This window comes from Humulus lupulus, chromosome 5 (assembly GCF_963169125.1).
Source record: "Humulus lupulus chromosome 5, drHumLupu1.1, whole genome shotgun sequence".
NCBI classification, from domain to species: domain Eukaryota; kingdom Viridiplantae; phylum Streptophyta; class Magnoliopsida; order Rosales; family Cannabaceae; genus Humulus; species Humulus lupulus.
Genome location: NC_084797.1, coordinates 16,230,497 through 16,252,004, shown reverse-complemented (window position 1 = coordinate 16,252,004; position 21,508 = coordinate 16,230,497). Strand labels below are relative to the sequence as shown.

The following is a 21,508-nucleotide window of genomic DNA, read 5'->3' as shown; positions in this document are numbered from 1 at the left end:
TGGCTTGGGTGCATGACGTATTTCACGTGTCTATGTTAAGGAAAGAAGTGGAAAATCCTACTCATGTACCCACTTAAGAACAATTGGATGTAGATCCGAAGTTATGGTATGAGGAAAAGTCGAGTGTGCTTTTGGATCGGAAAGACAAGGTGTTACACAATAAGACTATTCCATTGGTTAAGGTACAGCGGTGAAACCATGGAGTAGAAGAAGTAGCCTAGGAACCGGAGGAGAAGATAAAAGATTATACCCACAATTTTTTTAAGTTTCGAGGATGAAACTTGTATAAATTGTAGGTATTGTAATGCCCCGCATTTAGGGCACCGGGTATAACTCTCGTTTACAGGATTTGTTATTCTCGGGAAATTTTATTTCCATGTATTTTGATACTTGTAAGAAATATGGTATGTCTTGTATGTAAATTAGTTATGTGTTTAAATATTAATTATTATGTGATAAGTTTGGTTTTGCAATCAACTAAGACTGCTGCCGCGAACCAACTTAAAATCCCTAATCGGGTGGAAATCTCAGATTTAAAATATTCTCCAATAATTATGGAAAAAAATTAAGTTGAGCATAAAATAATTATGAATAAGGGAAAACAATGAATCTTAATGAATTTTCCAGGAAAATTAAATATGTGCAAGCTATGGGAAAATACTTTATTCTGGTTAAGTTGGAATTAAGACCAAAGGAAATTACAAAAGTAAAATTATGTAATATTTATTTTAGGAAGTTTAATGTCATCAAACTATTTTGGTAACATTTAATCAAATTAATTTTATCCTAGGTCTCTAAGTTAAAACTATGGGAATTTCATATATGTAAGATGACTTCTCTAACCTTGGGGAGTTAGTAACTTTACTTTTTTTTAAAATAAAAATGGGATATGGTGTCTTTTCCATAGGGGGAGATTGACTTGGGGTAGAGGTTAAGGGGTACTCATTTCTTTTCTTCATTTACCAAGTTTTCTTCAAAACCACTCAAGAAAAACCGAAGGTCTCACCTTCTATATTCTTTCCTTCTCCCACACTCCTAGCTCACTCTTTCTCCATTCATTTTTTTTCATTTTTTTTTGGTATACAACAAGAGAAGCTCTCCCTTCTCTCTAAAATGTTTGAAAATCCTTCCCTTTCTCTCAATAAAAACTCCATTGTAGCTTTGGGATAATAGCTTAAAGAACTAAAGATTTAAAGGTAAGTTGGCATCTTTTTGTTCTCCTTTTTTTCTTCTCTATGGTAAAGCCCTAAAGGATTGTCCCTCTATATTTTGGCTAGGATCTCATTCATTCAAGCTCACTTGATCATCAATTTAGAGCTTAGAAGAGTTGCATGCAAGATCAAGTACATGCAAGCCACTTTCTTTGAAGACTAAGGTAAGTTTGTTATACCCATTTTTTGGGCATTTATGACATTTAAAATATAGCAATTATGAAGGGATGATGAACATTACACTTTGCCTTCCTATTCTCACACAGTGTAAAATGGCTCATGTTTTCACATAGTGCAAAATGGTTCTTGTTCACATGTAGTGCAAAATGGTTCCTATTCTCATGCAGTGCAAAATGGTTCCTATTCTCATGTAGTGCAAATTGGTTCCAGTTCTCACGCAATGCAAAATGGTTCCTGTTCTCACACAGTGTAAAATGGATCCTGTTCTCAGAAAGTAAAAAGTACTTCCTGTTCTCATGAAGCACAAAGTACTTCCTGTTCTCATAGAGTACAAAGTACTTCCTGTACTCGCAGAGTACAAAGCAGACTACCAAGCGCTAACATAAGGGATTTGGTTGCGTAGCCGCATTCCTCAACCTCTGTTCGCACAAGGCAAGTTATTTCACCTATGTTCGCACAAGGCAAACCATTACACGCTAACAGGAGGATCATGTTCGTTCAACACACAACATCCATGCTAACAGAGTTAACAAAGGAGTACAAAGTTTCCATTTATAAAAATATAACTGTATTTTTGTGGTAATGTATTATTTGCGGGCGAAACCCAATAACTTAGGCCCATGATCTAATTGTAACCCTAAAACTCCTCACTATAAATAAGAGGAGATGGGATAGAAATAAGGGGAGGCAGTTGATAATTCCAAATGATCATTCTTGTAAGCACAATCCTTATGTAATGTAAAGTGAAGGAGGACTATGGAACAAACGGCGACGCAAGTTCGCCAGAAAATATGTTTTTTCAAGCTTAAATATTAATAAAAGTGACTAAGTGGACGTAGGTCATCTTTTTGGGGCTGAACCACTATAAAATATAGTGTTACTTATTTGATTATATCTCTATTCTTGAATCCATGATCTTATGTTCTCAAGTTGACGAAAAACATCGTCAACAGTTTGGTGCTTTCATTGAGAGAGAAAATTCAAGATAAAGAGGTTCGATCTAACGAAGTCTTTGAATAAAGAATATGATGAAATCATCTCCAAAAGACTCCATACGTCGTCAAGGGGCTAGATCAGTCACCTGTTCATTTTTATCCAGGCCATCTGCGGAGTGATTGTAAGTTGTATGAAAGCACCATATTCGTTGAGACAAATCAAAGATCTATGTGAAAAATAATTTCACTTAATTGCGTCCAAATTAGGGCACAATGCTAAAATTAAAAATTCAGTGATTCCGAGTTACAAGGTGGAGCAATCACGGCGATTCAAGGATACATCCACTTATGGCGCGCGGCTTGTTCAAGTTATGAACAGTGATAAAACCATTGCTTGTAACCCTATTTACATTTATGCATTTATGGAATCGATGGATATCACAACAATTCTTGTAAACTTAGAAAAGATCTCCTATTCGTTCACTTGTATACAACACAGGAGAACAGAAGGTGCAACCTGATCGCCTATGAGTATAAACCACAAATCCTCAAAAAATAGTTGTGAACTCATGCATACATTCCAAAGGTGAACAAGGAGTAGGCATCTCAACTATCCAAAGAGAGAAATATGCCCCCCATAATGGAGTGGTGGGCTAGGAAAATAGGAAGTTAGGAAGGCTTGAAATCCTCACAAGGATAGTGTATGGAATTTTACTTGCTTCTATGTTTTTATTAGGGGCAAGAGCAACCATAGAAGGATTGGAATAACATGCCAGAAGCATGTAAAGAACCTATTCATTTCTATGTTTCCACACGGAAAGAGAACCTGTTCGCCCATAGTAGCCTATACTAGGCGAACAGGAATGTAAAGATATGTTTAAAATTCTCCCAAGTTGTTAAGAGAATCCTATTCTCGCACCTAAGGAAGCTCTGTTCTCACGCTTAAGAGAATCCTGTTCTCACACCTAAGGGAGCTCTGTTCTCACGCTTAAGAGAATCATGTTCTCGCACCTAAGGGGGCTTTGTTCTCATGCTTAAGAGAATTATGTTCTGACACCTAAGGGAGCTCTGTTCTCATGCTTGAGAGAATCTTGTTCTCATGCCTAAGAGAATCATGTTCTCATGCCTATGTACAAGAATTCTGTTCACCCTATATCACAGGCAATTCCAAGATGACGAATACGAGCTATCAAGGACATTAACTCGTAAGCTTCATAACACCCGATGTCAAATGTGCGCTCTCATGGAAAATAGGGTCTGTCAGCTCGCTTATAAGCCTTTAAAACTATTAGGAGATAACAGAGCTTCAAAATCATTAGTGAAAATTCTGAGGTCGGAGACATTCGAGCTATAGACAGAATTTATCTTCGAAGTTGATTTATATGTACCCCTCGAGCCAACTCATATAAGTCGTTCGAGCTAATCACCCCTCTGTGCAAGCTATGTGAGCGGTATCTAGTACTCACACCCGAGCTAGTCATCACTCCACAAAATTCATTCGAGCCATAAACAGAGTTCGTCTCCAAGCTAAACCACTGTTTGGAACTAAGTTGGGGACATAGTTCATCTCCGAGACTGTAATCACCTGAGCTGAAACTACAACATAAATTTATGTGATCAACCGTACTTATTTTTGAGACAGTGATCAGACTAGCAATTTCGTGGATTATTTGAGATGACATGGATTTCGAGGTCCTATCCGTTCATTAAAAGCTCATGTTGCGCGACCATAAGGGAACTAAGCTCGAAGTATAAGGCTCGAGACCATTTCAAGGTCACATTAAAACCCTGCTTGTACAAATAAGGGATAGCTTGGCATAGCCCTTTAATGAAACCTGTTCTCCCTTGCATTCTTAGAAGGGGCGAACAGGAATAAGGGATCACATCTCGAAAGATTATGCTCGAACCAGTTCGGGGTTAAAAAAGAGTTGGAGACATCTCAAAAAATTTCCTGTTCGTTTGATCCTTGAATGAAATTCGTTCGTCCATGCATCCACACATAGGGCGAACAGGGTATATCAAAGGCATTCTGAGGAAAAGCATGTGATATTTGCTGATTAGTTTTCGAGCTTAGCGATACACATTATCAAGATAACTTCCGAGCTAATTTGAATAAGTTATATTCAAATAACATGTACATGATGCTAACACATGGAACAAACAAGACGAACCTGTTAGCACGAACTTGACTATGTAACGAATCTGGATTAACCAACTAAAATAAATTGATATAAGTATAAAGTTGGAATTCTAGATTAACCAAAGATATTAATAAATCGATACAGTTGGAATTTTTTTCAAAATAGTTTCAACCTCGCAACCTTGAGAGCATACTCGAGGATGAGGAAAAGTTACTATCAATATGCAAGAAATAACTAGATTAACGAGACTACACGAACATAACACTAACTGTTTGCACACAAGTAGGTTGGAGCAAGGAGAGGATTTTAGGGCTCACTTCAGAGTCATGACCACACCAACCCAAAGACGAGCCTGTTCGCCTAACTATGTATATATTCCATTTATGATATACGTAGAGAATGAACAGGAATGAAGGATAATCCTGCTTGCTTATGGTATGGAAAAATTCTGTTCGACAGTCATAAACAGAGTTTGATCGCTTGTGTGCCTTAGCAAGGAACCAGCTGATACTCCAACCCTGTTTGTTTACCTCTGGTGCTAACAAGCTAATGGAGTAAGGGAAATAAGTAACTTGTTCGCCCGGTATTATTTCCACGATACGAACGAGGATCAAAAATGACAAAGCATGCTTTAAAAACTCTCTTAGCATTATCTCTATATAGCTCGGTAAATCACGAGCTGGAGAAAGGTGGCGGGTGGGAGATGTTAAGAGAATAAATGGAGATGTTCCTCAGAGATCAATTCGTGAGCTGAACACTAAAGATAGGCCTTAAGCAGTATTCTGGTCGCCTACCCGGTGTAACCAAACCTGCTAGGATTATGAACAAAGATTCTTCTCAGAGGAAACACTATTAAAGGTTGCTTTATAAAGTGATCGCAATCAGAAAAGAAGATAACCTTGAATCCCGGTTGTAATCATGAAAGAGGACAACTTCGAATTTTGATCATTATCAGAAAGGAAGATAACCTCGAATTTGGATTAATCATGAGAGAGGAAAACTTCGAATTCTGATCGTTGAGAAAAGAAGATAACCTCGAAAGAGGATAACTTTGAATTTCGCACTATAAAATCAGCCCAAACCCGAGGAGAAAGTAATCCAAGACTTGTAACTTGGTTACTTGGGGGGCAATTGATAGTCCCGAATGATCATTCTTGTATACACAGTCCTTATGTAATGTAAAGCGAAGGAGGACTATAGAACAATCGGCGACGCAAGTTCGCCGGAAACTATGGTTTTTCAAGCTTAAATATTAATAAAAGAGACTAATTTGACGTAGGTCATCTTTTTGGGGCCGAACCACTATAAAATATGGTGTTATTTATTTGATTATATCTCTATTCTTGAATCCATGCTCTTATGTTCTCAAGTTGACGAATCTTATGGGGGGCATAAAGCTGTCTAGACATAACCAGACTATCAAAACTACAAGTGTATGGATTACAAAACAGACACGAGCTTAATAAGTTTGGAACAAATCAGCTAAAACTAATCGACAGAAAGTTGGAATATAAATAAACCTACTTCAAGTTCGAGGCTAGAATATTTTGCAAAAAAGATAGTTTCGACCTCACAACCTTGGGGAGCTACTCAAGGAAGAAAGATATAACTAAACTACTAAACTTACATGCCATATAAGTACTTTCGAGTGCATGGTGAAAGTAAGGTCCGACCTTGACAAATAGTGAGATCGAACATGGATATATTGGGTAAGTTGTGCATGAATGCATTGAAACTCGAGCTTAAATCCAATATATGTATTTGTAGGGATAAACAAATATAAAGGCAAGTTTTTAATATAACATGCTCAAAATATTTTGACCCTGAAATGTAAAGCATAATATTAAAATGAAAAGCTGAAAGTAAAATCAAATGAATAAAAGATTTTCGAGCTAGAAGATTGTATGCATCGAAGATTAACATTGCTATGTAAAAAATAGCTCTAAGTCGAGCTAAGAATTGTTGGATATAACCACACCACTAGCTCAGAAAAAATCTATACATCTTTTAAATAAAAAAGTTGTCTTGAACTTTTGGAAAAATGAGAAAGTATAGAGATGACCGAGCATAAAAGGAAAAATATTACAAATGTTTTGTGCAACAAAATTTTGAGTGATATTCTAACTTATCATGCTTCTATGGATAAAGGAGTATGAGATCCAAGCAGTTATAAGCTCATCATAATTATATGTTTAAATAAGTATGCACTGTGATTGTGACAATAAACGAAACAAGTAGACGTACTTGAAAGTTTAAATAATGCAATCAAGCTTTGATGTTTCAGGTTAGTATAAAAGTGAAATTTGGAAATAAAAATCGAGCTGGAACATCAGCTCGGATTGTCAAAGTTTTTCCAAATAAAACTTAATAAACTAATATGAAAAACCAAAGTTATCAAATCTTTGTCCTAACTAGGAATAAGGCCTGAATACTAACAGGTAACTATTAAGCAAATATTTAAACCTGGCTGAACCAGGTTCGAACCGAGTGATGCACGAACTCGGAAGCATTTTCAGAAGAGAAGAAAACCTTTTACTTTGATCAAGGATAACTTCAAATTCTGCTAGTTTGAAAGATAACCTCATAACCTAATCGTTGTTAGGAAAGAGGAAAACTTTTAAACCATGATTGATCACAATTAATGGACAACCTCCAGTTTTGGTCGCCTACCAGTTTGAGGAGTAACCTTTAGTGACCTGATTGCATAACATGGCGTGTTCGACTATGTTTATATACATGAAACAAACAAAATGATTATGTTGGCCTATGGTGACGAAAAATGAATTCTACTATCAAGTGATCAAGGACCAAGACTCCTCAATCACTTGGGGGGCATATGGGGTGTAAGAACACGCAAGGAAAAAATGTGCATGCTCATGTCCTGTTCGTAAGAACACGCAAGGAAAAAATGTGCATACTCATATCCTGTTCGTTCTACTCAAAAAGGCAAAAATGTGCATGCACATGTCTTGTTCGTTCTACCCACAAAGGAAAAATTCTATCTACTCGCCTGCGCCTAAAAGTGAGACAAACACAAGCCATGAAAAGAGAGAATGCAGATATAAAAATACACAAGTTGTTCGTACCATTCACAAAAGGCGACTAATATGTTCGCACTAAGAACAAAGGGAAAAACGGTTTGTTCGTTGACATGCAAGTACAAAATAATCCAACATAAGGAGCGCTAGAGACTAAGCTATTAGGACTCTAGCTCAAGGGTCCGGTCTCCCGAGGCAGCTAAGGGGTCAGCAGAAGTGTGAGTAGCGAGATCTTCAGGCCTTGAAACATCACCATTCGCCAATTGTGCTAAGGAGGTACGAGCAAAGGAGTTTTCTTCATCAACAAGTCTCTGTGCCTCTAGTAGGGATTTCTCTCCGCCATTCAGAAATGTTAAATCAATACTGTGGTTGTGTTTCCAGACCTGAAAAAACATGTTATTTAGGATCTCTCCTTCTTCTTCAAGGGCCTGAAGGTGATCAGCTTTCGCATCAGCTTTAAGATGCTCAACCTCAATAGTATGAGACTTCTGAAGACAGTCAATCTTGGCCTTTAGTTGATTGATCTCGGTACAAGAAAAACTTTTGAGTTGCTCGAGCTCGGTCTTATAACTGTTCCTCTCCCCACGAACAGTGTCTATCTCAGACATGAGGGCACGACATGTATCTTCCTTATCCTTCTTCAACTGCTCGATAGATTTAGATAGGTTGGTCAAGGTGATCATTGTCTGTGAAGGAAAAAAATAGATCAATACAAAAATTCAAGCGAAAAGATAAACAAGTACGATAATAAGAGAAGAACCATACCTGAACAGTGTTGGCAATAGAATGGCGAACGATCTCGTTGGGGACGCAAACTCCAAAGAAGGACCATTCTTCCCGTATCTGGTCACTCTAGATGACCTCTTCAAATCTAGGTACCACCATTTGAACACAAGAAGGTAATATAGGTGATAAGGACTGGGTCATGGGAACCACACTAGCAGTCGAAGCAAGGGCCTGCAGTGTTACCCCAACTGGAGGTCGACTTTGACCTCAATGAACAGAAGACGACTCTGCAAGGGTCCTCTTATTCTGCACCTAAAACCTCAGGGCCATTGAACAAAGCTCGAGCATTCATGTCTCCTGCCAAAAGAGAAATGGTCAGATAAGATACAAAAAATGTATATGTCATAATGCGATCAAGAAAAAATAGTATACCAAAAGGACTGTCAGTACAAGTTTCTTCTGGAAAGTATTCATTTAACCAATGAGGGAGGGGAAGTTCCTTATTTCTAGGGGATAGACCCAAACCTCCCACGCCACTAAAAGTTTCAGAAGGGAGAGGCACTTGCGATAAGTCAAACTCTGAACAGTTGGGAAACATAGAACAAAGACTGCTTGGGGAAGAGCAAGTAGATGAAACTTCAAAGTGAACTGACCCAGGCTTGTTGCAAACAACAAAAATATCTTATGATCGCCTCTTGCGTATAGACTCTCGAGCCTCAGAAAAGGGAACGTAGTCAAACTCCGGAGGCGACGGTAGATGATCTAATGACTAGTGTGGTTCGAGTAGACCGACCAATCGTAGATTGTCATCATTGATAAAGAAGGATACATTCCTATACTTTCCATCCAACCCACGTAACTGTGGAAGGCGCTCTCATATCTCAGAGGTTGGATTTGGTCGCCTATAACGACCTAAAACAACAAATTAGGTGAGCAGAATAAGCTTAATGTGAAGGAAGCAAATATAAAACTATTGAAAGGGAAATGATCAGATACTTACCAATATCACAGAATGACCTATGTTTGGACTGGAGGGCATTGGTAAAAAAGTATTGACTAAAGTAGCGACCAGGGTTGAAAACGGCACTCCTAAGGACTTCCCCACTAGAGTAGCTACACAAGTGGTAAAATCCTTCATAACCCGATACACAGTTGGACTTGAGATTGAACAGAAAGTGAACCTCCAAAGCATTAAGGGGTGGCCAATCTAACACTTTATAGAGAATACGCAACAGTACCAATAGTCTGTAGTTGTTCGGTGTTAGTTGGAATGGAGCTATCCCATAGCAATCGCATATTTCCACAAAGTACGAATGGAGTGGAAGGAAGGCCCCTACTTGGCAATGCATGGGACTCTAAGCGGTATACTCTTCGGGTGGGGAGCCTGCTTTCTCGTCATTAGTAGGGACTTTAAGCCCAAGCTCGCCAATGAGTCCATATTTATCTATGAAATGGGACAAGTCACTTGTAGAAAAGGCAGATCTCGATGTCACAAAACCATCAGAGCTAAAGTTTTCTCCAAGCTCTTTTTCGGTATAATCGACTTTTTTCCTCTTCCTTAATGTTCTTGATTTCTTGGGAGGCATGGACTTGGTCTTAGATCAAAAGCAAATAGGGATGAACAGATCCCTATAAACTTCGAAGAAAGAGGCCTAACTGGATTGTAAAAGAAACTGGACTCCTCAAAGACCAAGCAAAACCCAGTACTTGAAAATGAGAGGAAATAGTAAGATTCTATTCACACATACACAATATGAGGCCTGTTCGCCCATAAGTGTATAGCTAGGGCGAACATAACCGAAAAGGTACTAAAACACATGGATAAGCTAGCTTGCAAAAGAATCTATACTTGGAGGAGAACAAGGAAACTCGCTCATAAAATGAGTTCAAGCAACCTGTTCGTTTAATGGGTTAGTTCAAGCATCCTGTTCGTTTATGGGTTAGTTCAAGAAACTTGTTCGTTTAAAGGCTAGTTCAAGCATCTTGTTCGTTTAAAGGCTAGTTCAAGCATCCTGTTCGTTTGGGGGTTAGTTCAAGAAACCTATTCGTTTATGGGTTAGTTCAAGAAACCTGTTCGTTTATGGGCTAGTTCTAGAATCTTGTTCGTTTATGGGTTGATTCAAACATCCTGTTTACAAGACTACCAAATTCGACTTAAGGAAAAGACATGTGATGTCTGTTCGAGTAATTGAGTAGTAGTTGCTAAGTGTGTGCATGCACTTATTGGCAAGAGGAGTACCTGCTCGTTTTTATTCATAAAAGCTGGATTAGACCGAGACTTAGGCGGGGTTGTTCTCATATTAAAAAATGTGACCTATTCACCTAATGCTTTAGAGGAAAAACTTATTTGACTGCCTATACTATAAATGGTGTGAATAAAAGGTAAATGTTGTGAATCATAGAGCCCTGTTCGTTTGCATTACTATATTCGAATCGTTCAATGATTGGGCGAACAAGCAACAAATTAGATGGGTTATAAGGACCTATTTGCATAAGGAAACATGGAGTTATTTAGGTTTATGTTCGCCTCTTCTCATTCATTGGTGCTAAGCAAATAATTTCAACCACTACTAGTGTTATACTAGGATTACGAATTTTCTATGCCAGCAAAACAGAATGATAAGCAAGGGTACCAATTCGCTCAAATACATGTGTATGTCGCAAGAATGCCCTTTCCCATATGTTCGTCAGATGCAGTCTACTCGCCTTGGGGATCATGTAAAAAGTGAGCAGAACCTATTTCAAGAATACGAACAGAAGAGAACACATGCTTGAAGAGCAAGCAAGGCCCGTGAATGATTATGGGTTTTATTCGCCCATGATTATATAAGAATAGCGAATAGAGATCGTGACAGGGCTCACCTTAAGTGATACATCTAAGGTAGATGACAATAAGGCATTTGTTCGTTCCCATAGAGTGTGAAGAGCAGGGGTAGTCGTTCACCTATTTTCGTATAAAGTGGGCAAATTACATAACCTTATTCGCAAACATGAATTTGAACACTAATTATACTCACAGATGCTTACGTACATCATGCGAATAGAATTTGTAAAGGCTATAACGGAGCATTCTCACTTGGTATTCAACGAAACTCAACAAGGACAACTCAGATAATTGAAGGCTCAAAGGGAAGAGAATCAACTCTGAAAATTGTGTTCGCTCGAGCCTCCTTTTCAAGAGAAATCTCGCTTGTCCCTATTTGATACAAGCTATATACATTGTGCGAAGAGAATGAACTTATGGATTGCTCATATATGTCTATACAAGGAAAATAAGACCCATTTCAACTCAGGATTTTTATAGCAAGAATTCAAGTTGACAAATAAATATATTTGGTATACCTAGTTTGTTAGAAGAACAAGATGAGCCCCAAAGTTACGACCCTAAGCTGTGATTTTGTAAGCGAATCAAGTCAAGAAAAATTTGGAGAGCCTACTGCAAGTTTTATTCTGACAAGTTGACATAGTAAAATACACAGAGGCATGAAGGAAGAGAAGGGGTTGGTAGCGTTCCTCCCACTCCAGCAATACTTCTTCCCCCACTGGCAACGTCGGCGTTACTCCGGCTAGCAAAAGGAAGTGCTTCAGCCACGTTTGTTGTCCTTTGGGCATGGGGTTGGAGACAGCTGGTTCTTGCATCCTTGGTTCACTCTCTAAGAGAACAATAAGTCTTTGGGCTTAGGGTTTGCAAAGTTTGGGCCTAAAATTATAGCAAAATATTTGGCCTATAACCCATTTGAGGAGTGCAACATAATACAAGCCCAACAAGTTGCTCTCAAATAAAATGCCTTTGGAATGATTAGAGAAGTGATCGTGAATATTTTATTTAAATGTATTTTAAAATTCATAACCAAAAAAGAATGGGGAAATTGTTCACATAACTAAGTCAGATTTGTGCAAAGCACGAAAACTGACTTGGGGGGCAAATGTTATACCCATTTTTTGGGGCATTTATGACATTTAAAAAATAGCACTTATGAAGGGATGATGAACATAACACTTTGCCTTCCTATTCTCACGCAGTGTAAAATGGTTCTTGTTCTCAGGAAGTACAAAGTACTTCCTGTTCTCACGAAGCACTAAGTACTTCCTGTTCTCACAGAGTACAAAGTACTTCCTGTTCTCGCAGAGTACTAAGCAGACTACCAAGCGCTAACAGAAGGGATTTGGTCACTTAGCCACATTCCTCAACCTCTGTTCGCACAAGGCAAGTTATTTCACCTCTGTTCACACAAGGCAAACCATTACACGCTAACAAGAGGATCTTGTTCGTTCAACACACAACATCCATGCTAACAGAGTTAGCAAAGGAGTACAAAGTTGCCATTTATCAAAATATAACTTTATTTTTGTGGTAATGTATTATTTGTGGGCCAATCCCAATAACTTAGGCCCATGATCTAATTGTAACCCTAAAACTCCTCACTATAAATAAGAGGAGATGGGATAGAAATAAGGGCAGGCACTTGATAATGCCAAATGATCATTCTTGTAAGCACAATCCTTATGTAATGTAAAGCGAAGGAGGACTATGGAACAACCGGCGACGCAAGTTCGCTGGAAACTATGGTTTTTCAAGATTAAATATTAATAAAAGTGACTAAGTGGACATGGGTCATCTTTTTGGGGCCGAACTACTATAAAATATAATGTTACTTATTTGATTATATCTCTATTCTTGAATCCATGCTCTTATGTTCTCAAGTTGACGAAAAACAGCGTCAACAAAGTTTAATTAGGGTTTTGGAAACCCTAGCTCCACTCTCTTTTCTCACTAATTTTCTTCTTCCTTTTGTTTGAATCTAATCATGGGGACTTTGGGATGAGTGTTAAGGTGCTAAGAGGATAGAGCGAGGAGTGGTTCGAAAAGCTCTAGTAACCAAAAGAAATAAAATCTAGAACATCCAAGGTAAAATATCTTGTGTTTTGGTAATAGTTTATGTCTAATCTTCAAATCTATGATTTTGAGATGCTTGAAAGGTTTTTGATCTATTGTCTATGTTGTAATAAGGTGTGTGATAGTGTAATGTCCTACTAATCCAAGACCGTTACACTGTGTGTATAAAATAGTGCTTAACTCGTTAAGTGAGTCATTTGGACTTAAATGTGTGATTAAAGTTAACTAATGGTTAGGTATTAAAAATTTTGGTCAAAGAAGTAGTACTTTTCATTAAAAAGTTTAAGTTTATACACGGGATCCCAAAAAGAGTTTATAAGTTGATTACAAATGTGAACAAAGTACAAAAGTGGCCGTCCTAAGCGGCAAAACAAGGTAAAATCCTAGTTTCTCAAGAGAAATCCCGGCCGTGGCGGTCAGGCATGCTGCATATGTACACATCACTCCTACAACTTTCCAACTCATGGTTGATCCAACTTTTCATTCTCTTTAAATGCATCACATAGCACCCATGAGCCAAGACCCAGCAAGATAACTCAATTAAGTAAAAATAGTTATAACTTGCTTCGCAATTATAACCAAACTTGAACAATCATATAATTCATTTATGCTGCATCTATGTCGAACGAGCGCATATCGCACCCCTAGAGTGGCCTAGCCATAATGGTCTGCATTCCACATGCTATTGCTGACCACAACATATAGGCCGAGCTTTCCAGACAAATGGAAACATATATGCATTTCAGGTATTACACAATTAAAAAATGTCCAAAGACATTCATATTCAAACATGCATTTACACTACACCAAATACCTCTTGGGACGTAGGCAGGGAATAAAGGTTGACGATGATGGGATGCAGTGGTGCTTTGGTGGTGAGGGCTAGATTAGTGTATGTAACGACCTAAATTCGCTAATAAGGCTTAAGGGCCTTGATTAGTGTGCCAGGAGGGCATTAATGGAATAATTGTGATTTAATGAATAATTATGTGCTTAATACCGTTTATATGACAATTGATTGTATTATGTGGTAATATGATATGTGATACATGTGAGAACCACATTATTATGTGGACAGGTTCGTCGAGCACGACTCAAGACGATTCTAGGGTCGGATAGTGGGAAAAGTCACAATGGGGTTTAAGTTATGACTTTGGAGAAGTCGGGGACGTTATTAGATAGCGGATAGTGAATTGGGTTACCGGGACATGGAAATAAATATATGGAGATATATTTGAGGTTAGAATGTCTAGGCGGGAATAATGGGAGATTTTACAATTTTGGGCTCGGGGACGGTTCCGGCACCCCGAGCCTCGAGATTAACTTAACAGATAAGTTAGACTTGAGGAAGCTTTTAGAAAACATAAACCGACTAACACTTAGGCTCTCTCTCTCTTACTCATGTTCAAGGAAACACAGAGAAAAACACAAAGGAAACCAAGGGAACTAGCTGGGATTTCTGTGATTTGAGATGAGGAATTGAAGGTCTAACTCAAGGATTTATCAAGCATTAGAACAGGGATTAAGGTAAGTATTTAACTCTGTTTTCTGTGGTTGAATTATGAGATTTTCCTGGGTTTTAGTTAAGTGCTGAAACAAGTTTAGTTGTGATGTTTAAGGCAGAATTAAAGAGGGGAATTTGGGGACTTGACTTGGCTATAGCTTGGTGAAGTGGTTCCACAGCAGAGGTGAGTTTTAACTTCTGGTTTGGAGGTTTTAGATTGAATTTGGTGGCTGGTTTGTGTGTGTTTAAGCATTTGGGTTGCAGAAATTGGAAGGAAGGGATTGGAGTAGGTTAGGCTATGTTTTCTTGGGAGTTATGCTGTTTAGATCATGTTAAAAAGGCTGGGAATTGATTGGTTAAAAGTTGGAGAGTTTTGGGATGGATTAAGGTAAGGTTTTGAGCTCTAGAATGGTGAAAAAACTGGGTTCGAAGAGGAGGGCCGCGGCTCTGTTCTAGAGTGCCGCGGCCCTAGCATGCAAAGAAGGCAAGGAGGTTCGGCCAAGGGGGCGCGGCGCGGCACCCAAGGCAAGGGCCGCGGCGCGTGTGTGATTCATTGAGGGAATGGGTTCTGTTTTGGGGAAGGGCCGCGGCTAGGCTTTGGGGGCCGCAGCCCTTGGTTGTACACTTGGGATTTTGAGGGTTTTAAGCGTGGGAGAGTGGTCTTGGGTGCTCGGGTTTGGTTTCACCACCGCGCTTGGTGGAATTAGGAGTCCCGAGAGTTAGTTTTGTAATTGGGAACCTATATTTGATTATTTATGAAACTCTATGCTTTGGTTGTGGCTAGGTGATTAAAGCTTAGGCTCGGGAACGAATCGTGCTTGAGGGGTGTTGCTCGTAATTCGATAACCATACAAACTAAAGGTAAGAAAACTGCACCCGGTTGAATATATGTGACGGGACTAAGGGCTCCCTATTGTAGATGCTTGAAAAGGTGGTATCATGCCATGCAAGCCATTTAGTGAACCAATGGCCTAAGGGTGCCAAGGGTCTCACTAGCGCACAGGGCGCGGCTCGGACACTGGTATCCGAGGACAGCTTATTATGCACTGAGCTTGGTTTAAGCGGGCCAGAGTCAGTGGGTTAAACAGAGGGTGCGGCCTAAGTCGTCGGCCCTGAGTATTATAAGATATGAATGATATACGAGATAGAATGTGTCTTGGATTGGATTGTATATGCTGATTATCTGATGAGTATACATGCTTACTGAGCTATTTGTCTGTTGTTATGATTTGAGTTATCTGTGATGTTTTCTTGCTGGGCCTTGGCTCACGGGTGCTACGTGGTGCAGGTAAAGGCAAGGGCAAGCTTGATCAGCCCTGACTGGAGAGCTCAGTGAGCGGAATGTACATAGCCAGGAGCTCGACCGCCACGGTTGAGATCTAAGCAAGGACATGAAACCTGATGACCGCTTGTTTTGGCCTTAGTATGGTTAGTGATTCTTCATGTATTTTTGGGAGTCTGTAAACTTTCTTTTAACTTCGTTTTTGTATGGGATCCCATGTTACTACAGTTTATATATGCTAAATGAGTCTTTTGAGACCAAACCCTTTTTAGCCCTAGCTCTTACATGTTCAGTGACACGATTTCAAATTAATGACTTGATTAGCAAGTCTTGCACATTTATAAACACACAGTGTAGCGGTCTTGGCTATCCAGGGCGTTACAGTGTAGGTAGTGGTCGACTGTGTCTGTTGCAAAGGTCGGGGACAGACGTGGACTGAAGGGTGACGAATGGGTAAGATTTTTTCTTACCTGTTTTTTTTTTTAATATCTCGATTGAAAACAGAGATATTGAATATGATATTTGTGTATTTATTTTGTGTTATGAGATCTTTTTATATATCTGGGTTGAAGATAGATTCAAATCATTAGATTAATCATTTTCCTCTATTTGTGTGAGTGTTTGTTCTTATGTGAGATTTAATGGCTAGAACCCGATTCAATACCCTCATCATCTCTGTCCCTCTTTCGTCTTATGGCGGTTATAGGGAGGACATTAGTTCATTTATTTGTGCGCATACCTTTTTTCTCTTGATTTCCTTATTGTAAACTTACATGCCCCCCTCTCTTTCCCTACTTCCTTTGGGGTTTGAAAAAGCTATCTTAAAAGTCACCTTTTACATTATATTAGCTATTTGTTTCTTTGGATATAAAAAATATCTCTGAATATTGTTGCTAAGAAACTCTGAGAAAGTAAGACAGAGTGCTACTATAACTGAAATTAGTGAATTATAAGCAGCCCCGCTTTAAGGTAGTGACAGAATCCCAGATTAAGTGGGAAAAAAATTTCAAGTTCGCATGAAATGTCTTCAAGCAGCCTCATTTGCATCTAAATACCAATTTATCTTTTTCCAGATGTAGCACTAGTCACATCTTTAAGGGGCGGTATAAATCTTGTCAGTTATGAGCTTGTAGCATGCCAAGATTCAAAGAGAGGAGTCTTGATTCTTAGGGACGTAATTTCTGGGGACTTTCATGTCTACTCACACTTTATTTTTATTTTATTTTTAACCATGAAAATGTGTCATTTTATATTATATGGCAAACATCTGAAAGGGGATAATATAAGAAAAAAGGATGAGATCTTTTTCCTACAGAATAAATTATTAGGAGAGTTAAGATTGTGCAGTTTATGTACTTGTTTTTCTTTTCCTGCAACATCTCAAAGAAGGGGGAAGACAATAATAACAAACCCATCTAGTGAGATTAGCAGTGAAATCGTTGATTGTATAGATCTTGCTTTTTGATACTTGTGATTTATTTTGCAGTTTGCTGGTGCTGCACAATCTCTAGGTGCAGGAGCCATTCTAGTGAACCCGTGGAACATCACTGAAGTTGCTAATGCTATTGGCCAAGCTTTGGATATGGAACCTGAGAAAAGAGAGAAGCGACATAATCACAACTGTTTGCATGTGACTACAAACACTGCACAAGAATGGGCGGAGACTTTTGTGAGGTATACATGCATAAGTTTTATAACATTGTCATAAATATGAAAATAAGATAGCATTGTAAAACCTTTTGACTCCTGTCTTAAATGCATTCTGTTTAATTGAACATTTATATTTGAAGGCAGAATAGAAGCTCTCCATAGCATGCAAACTCTTTTTGTGTTGTTATCTTGAATTTCATACAAAGAAATAAAGGGATTAGTACTATTCCGTGAATTTTGTTATTATCGGGCAAAATGCATGTCGGCGCATTTGGTTCAAGTCTTAAATATTTTCAGTTAACCACCCAAAACGGTTGTGCTTTAACAACATTGAAGTACAAGTCTTGTGTATGTTAGAGTAGTAGATAAAAAAAACTAGACTAATAGATAATTGTTTCCTGAGGTACATGACAGGGAGATATTTAATATATTTGTTATTAGTTTTAGAAAGATCCCATACTTGTATTTGAGAAGTTATAGATGGACTATAATGAAATTTTATTTTTGTTCAATGAACTAAATGATACTGTTGTTGAGGCGAAAATACGAATTCGAGATGCAACACCTGATTTTCCTAGTAATGATGCAATTAAAGGCTATTTGCACTCTAATAATCGATTTCTCATACTGGTATGCTTTTATATGAAACTTCATTGTAGTGGAATTTGTAAGGACCAATATTTTGTGCATGACAAATTAGGTTCAGTTGCGTCTGGAATGGACTCTTGTTATGTCTGGAGTATATTAGTTTCTAGTTAGAGTCCACGTCAGCATGTGTGTAAAGCAAATCTGTTAGTGAGTTACAGCTATTAGTTAGTTCGAGATTATACCTAATTGCAGCCAAGGTTATATAATGGGCTGGGCAATTAGTTATAACTAACTCTCTTCGTTTGAAAGCTTTGATTGGGGTTTTTGCTCTGTTTTCTTTCTTCTTCTTGTATTGATTTTTTGCAGGTGTTTTTCAAGAAACTCCATTGAAGATAGCTGGAGGTTTCTGTGCAAGCTCCTGGTTCAAGCCGTAGTTGCTGAAGGAGTTCAGCTGGGTCTTGAAGGTGTAGATCTGAAGGTTTTCAGATTTGAGAAAGTGTTGAAGGGAGTTCAACATTGAAGCAAGGGGATCTTGCATTAATAACCAAGAGATTTGGTTGATTAGGGTAATAGCTTCATTGTATATTGAGATAGTTTGTATTGATTTTACATATTGAGTCTTGAACTGGTTTATGTAAAATTACATCTGAATATAGTGAAAGTTCTTACCCTGGTTCAGGGAACCCAAGCACTAGTCGGCTGAAATGTGTTTTCAGTGCAGATGAAGCTTGTAATTCTTGTGTGTCAATTCTTATAATTGTTCAGTTAATATACAAGCTGAAATCAAGATAAAGATAGTAAATCTGAAAAGATAGGCTAAAACTTAGGTTTTTCAATTGGTATCAGAGCCAGGTTCCTTTAATTTCTTTCGATCCTCCTATCTTTTCTGTACTGAGATTGAGTTTTGATTTATTTTCGTGTAACTCGCATTTTTGTTTTTTCTGGATTCTCCAGTTGACACTGACCCCCTCTGAGTTCCGACTCTGGGAGCATATTGTATCTTGTTTTTGTTAAATTGTGTGTACAGAATGGAGATGTTCAGAGAAGGAGGTTCTACATCTCGACCCCCAATGCTTGAAGGGGCAAATTATCCTTACTGGAAGACCAAAATGCGTGCATTCTTGAAAGCTGTAGATGAACGAGTGTGGATGGTTGTTGAAGATGGATGGAAGTGTCCAACGATTGTTGAAAATGAGGTTGCTAAGCCTAAACAAATGAGTCTGTGGACTGCAGAAGAGATAGAAAGGGCCAATTTTAATTCAAAGGCTATGCATGCTCTCTTCAATGCTGTTTCTCCAAATCAGCTGAAAGTCATAGCAAATTGCGAAATTGCCAAAGAAGCTTGGGAGAAACTGAGAATAAAGAATGAAGGAACTGATGCTGTAAAGAAATCCAGACTAAGGGCTTTGGCAAAATCATTTGAAAATCTGTCTATGGAAGAAGAAGAAACTGTAGCGGAGTTCCATGCCAAATTGTGTGATATCTCAAATGAATCATATGCACTTGGAAAGACTTATTCGAATGCAAAACTGGTTCGCAAGGTTCTTGGTGTTTTGCCTCGGAAGTTCATGTCAAAGGTTACATCTATTGAAGAAATGAGAAATGTCGAGGAACTTGATCTTGATGAGTTAATTGGGTCCTTGCAGAACTATGAACTGAGTCTCACACGATGGAAGAAAGGCAAAAAGCAGAAAGATTCTGAAAAAGAAAAAGTTGATAATAGTCTTGCATTTGTGCATAAAGAGGAAAAGAAGTTGATCTCAGGTGCATCTGAGGGGTTCACTGATGAAACCTTAGCACTGCTGACCCAGAACTATGCTAAGTTCTTGAAGAAGAATTACAAGAAAAACTTTCCAGGAGGAAAAGAGAATGGTCTCCGAAGAAACTTTGGTGGAAACAATAAGCAAACTCAGCAATTTGGCGACAAGAAAAACAGGGGAATACGGTGTCGTGAATGTGACGGATTTGGACATATTCAAGCTGAGTGTGCCAACACTCTTAAGAAAAAGAAAGCCTTAGCAGCTACATGGAGTGATAGTGATGAAGAGAAGAGCTCCACCTCAAGTGACAAGTCTGATGAAGAGAAACAAGTGGTGGCTTTTGTGGCAAAGAGTCATCAATCAATGTGTTCAGAGGAAGACGAAAACTCAAGCTCAACAGATGAGGACAGCGATGGGAGACAGCATGCATATGAGGAAATGTTCGCTCAATGGGAGTATATGGCTAAACAAATCAAAGGTCTCACTAGTGCAAAACAACAACTTGAATCTGAGAAGGAGGAGTTGGAGGACACTGTTAAGAAGCTCACAAAACAGCTTGATGGGAAGGACAGTGAGATCTACAAACTGACTGCAGAATTAATAAGGGCTAAACAATCTCTTGAGTTTATCCCTCCAGGAACTGCTGCAATTAACCACACCCTGCAGTTACAAAAACCTTATGGAGATCGCACATCCATTGGTTACAAAATGCTTTACAAGAAAGGGGAGAATTTAGGAATTAAAGATCCCTCTTCGTCCAAGAACAAGGAAGACAAGACTCCTGATGACTCTGTGCACAATACTCTCTGTCCTGGTTTCCCAGATTCCACTAATCGGATCAGTGTCTCATCTGGACCCACCAAGTTGAATTTCGAAGGAAGGAAGCCTATCCTGAATGGTCAGATTCAACAAGAAAGGTTTGTTCCTGTTTGTCATTTTTGTAACAAAAGAGGACATATTAGACCCAGATGCTACAAGTTGCAAGCATATTTGCAAGCTATGATCGATCGTCCGAATAGCTTTCCGCAATTGAATCGATTTCTAGGAAGGTTGTCATCTAGTGAGTGGAGACCCAAGTCTGATCTTAACAAGAGTGTTTCATTAGTTGCCCACACCTCTCTTTCAGCGTTTCAAGAGGACCAATGGTACTTCGACAGTGGATGTTCTCGCCATATGACCGGCAATAGAAATGTGTTGGTAAACTATAAAAAAGGAAAGGAGGGAGCTGTGACTTTTGGTGATGGGAACAAGGGTCGGATTTTTGGAAAAGGTGATCTGGTGCTAAACGGAGTCGCTCCATTGACTGAGGTGTTGTATGTCAAAGGGCTGAAGGCAAATCTTATCAGCATCAGCCAACTCTGTGACATGGACTTCACTGTAAGTTTCTCTAAAACTCACTGTTTTGTTGTCACTAATGGGTGCTCAGTTTTGACAGGCAATAGAACCAATGACAACTGCTATGCACTCAGCAATCAAGTCGTATGCAACAGATCTTTCCTTGATAAGCCAGACCTGTGGCACTATAGACTGGGGCATTTGAATTTTAGAGACTTGAAACGTATTGTGAAATTACAAGCTGTTCGCGGGATCCCATAG

At 38.7% G+C, this 21,508-nt stretch overlaps 1 protein-coding gene across 1 annotated transcript; it reads left to right on the top strand.

Moving 5' to 3' along the window:
* Positions 1–9,659: 9,659 nt before the first annotated feature.
* On the top strand, positions 9,660–21,508 carry LOC133778888 (uncharacterized). The gene is made up of 5 exons (XM_062218902.1): positions 9,660–9,764; positions 16,308–16,367; positions 17,401–17,588; positions 18,519–18,650; positions 19,180–21,508. The coding sequence occupies exons 1-5, from the start codon at positions 9,660–9,662 to the stop codon at positions 21,506–21,508; spliced, it is 2,814 nt and encodes a 937-aa protein (XP_062074886.1).

Coding starts and splice junctions, on each gene's coding strand:
- LOC133778888 (XM_062218902.1), top strand. CDS start 9,660: ATGAGTCCATATTTATCTATGAAATGGGACAAGTCACTTGTAGAAAAG. Junction 16,368..17,400: donor GACTGAAGGGTGACGAATGG/GTAAGATTTTTT, acceptor TTTATTTTGCAG/TTTGCTGGTGCTGCACAATC. Junction 17,589..18,518: donor TGGGCGGAGACTTTTGTGAG/GTATACATGCAT, acceptor GATTTTTTGCAG/GTGTTTTTCAAGAAACTCCA.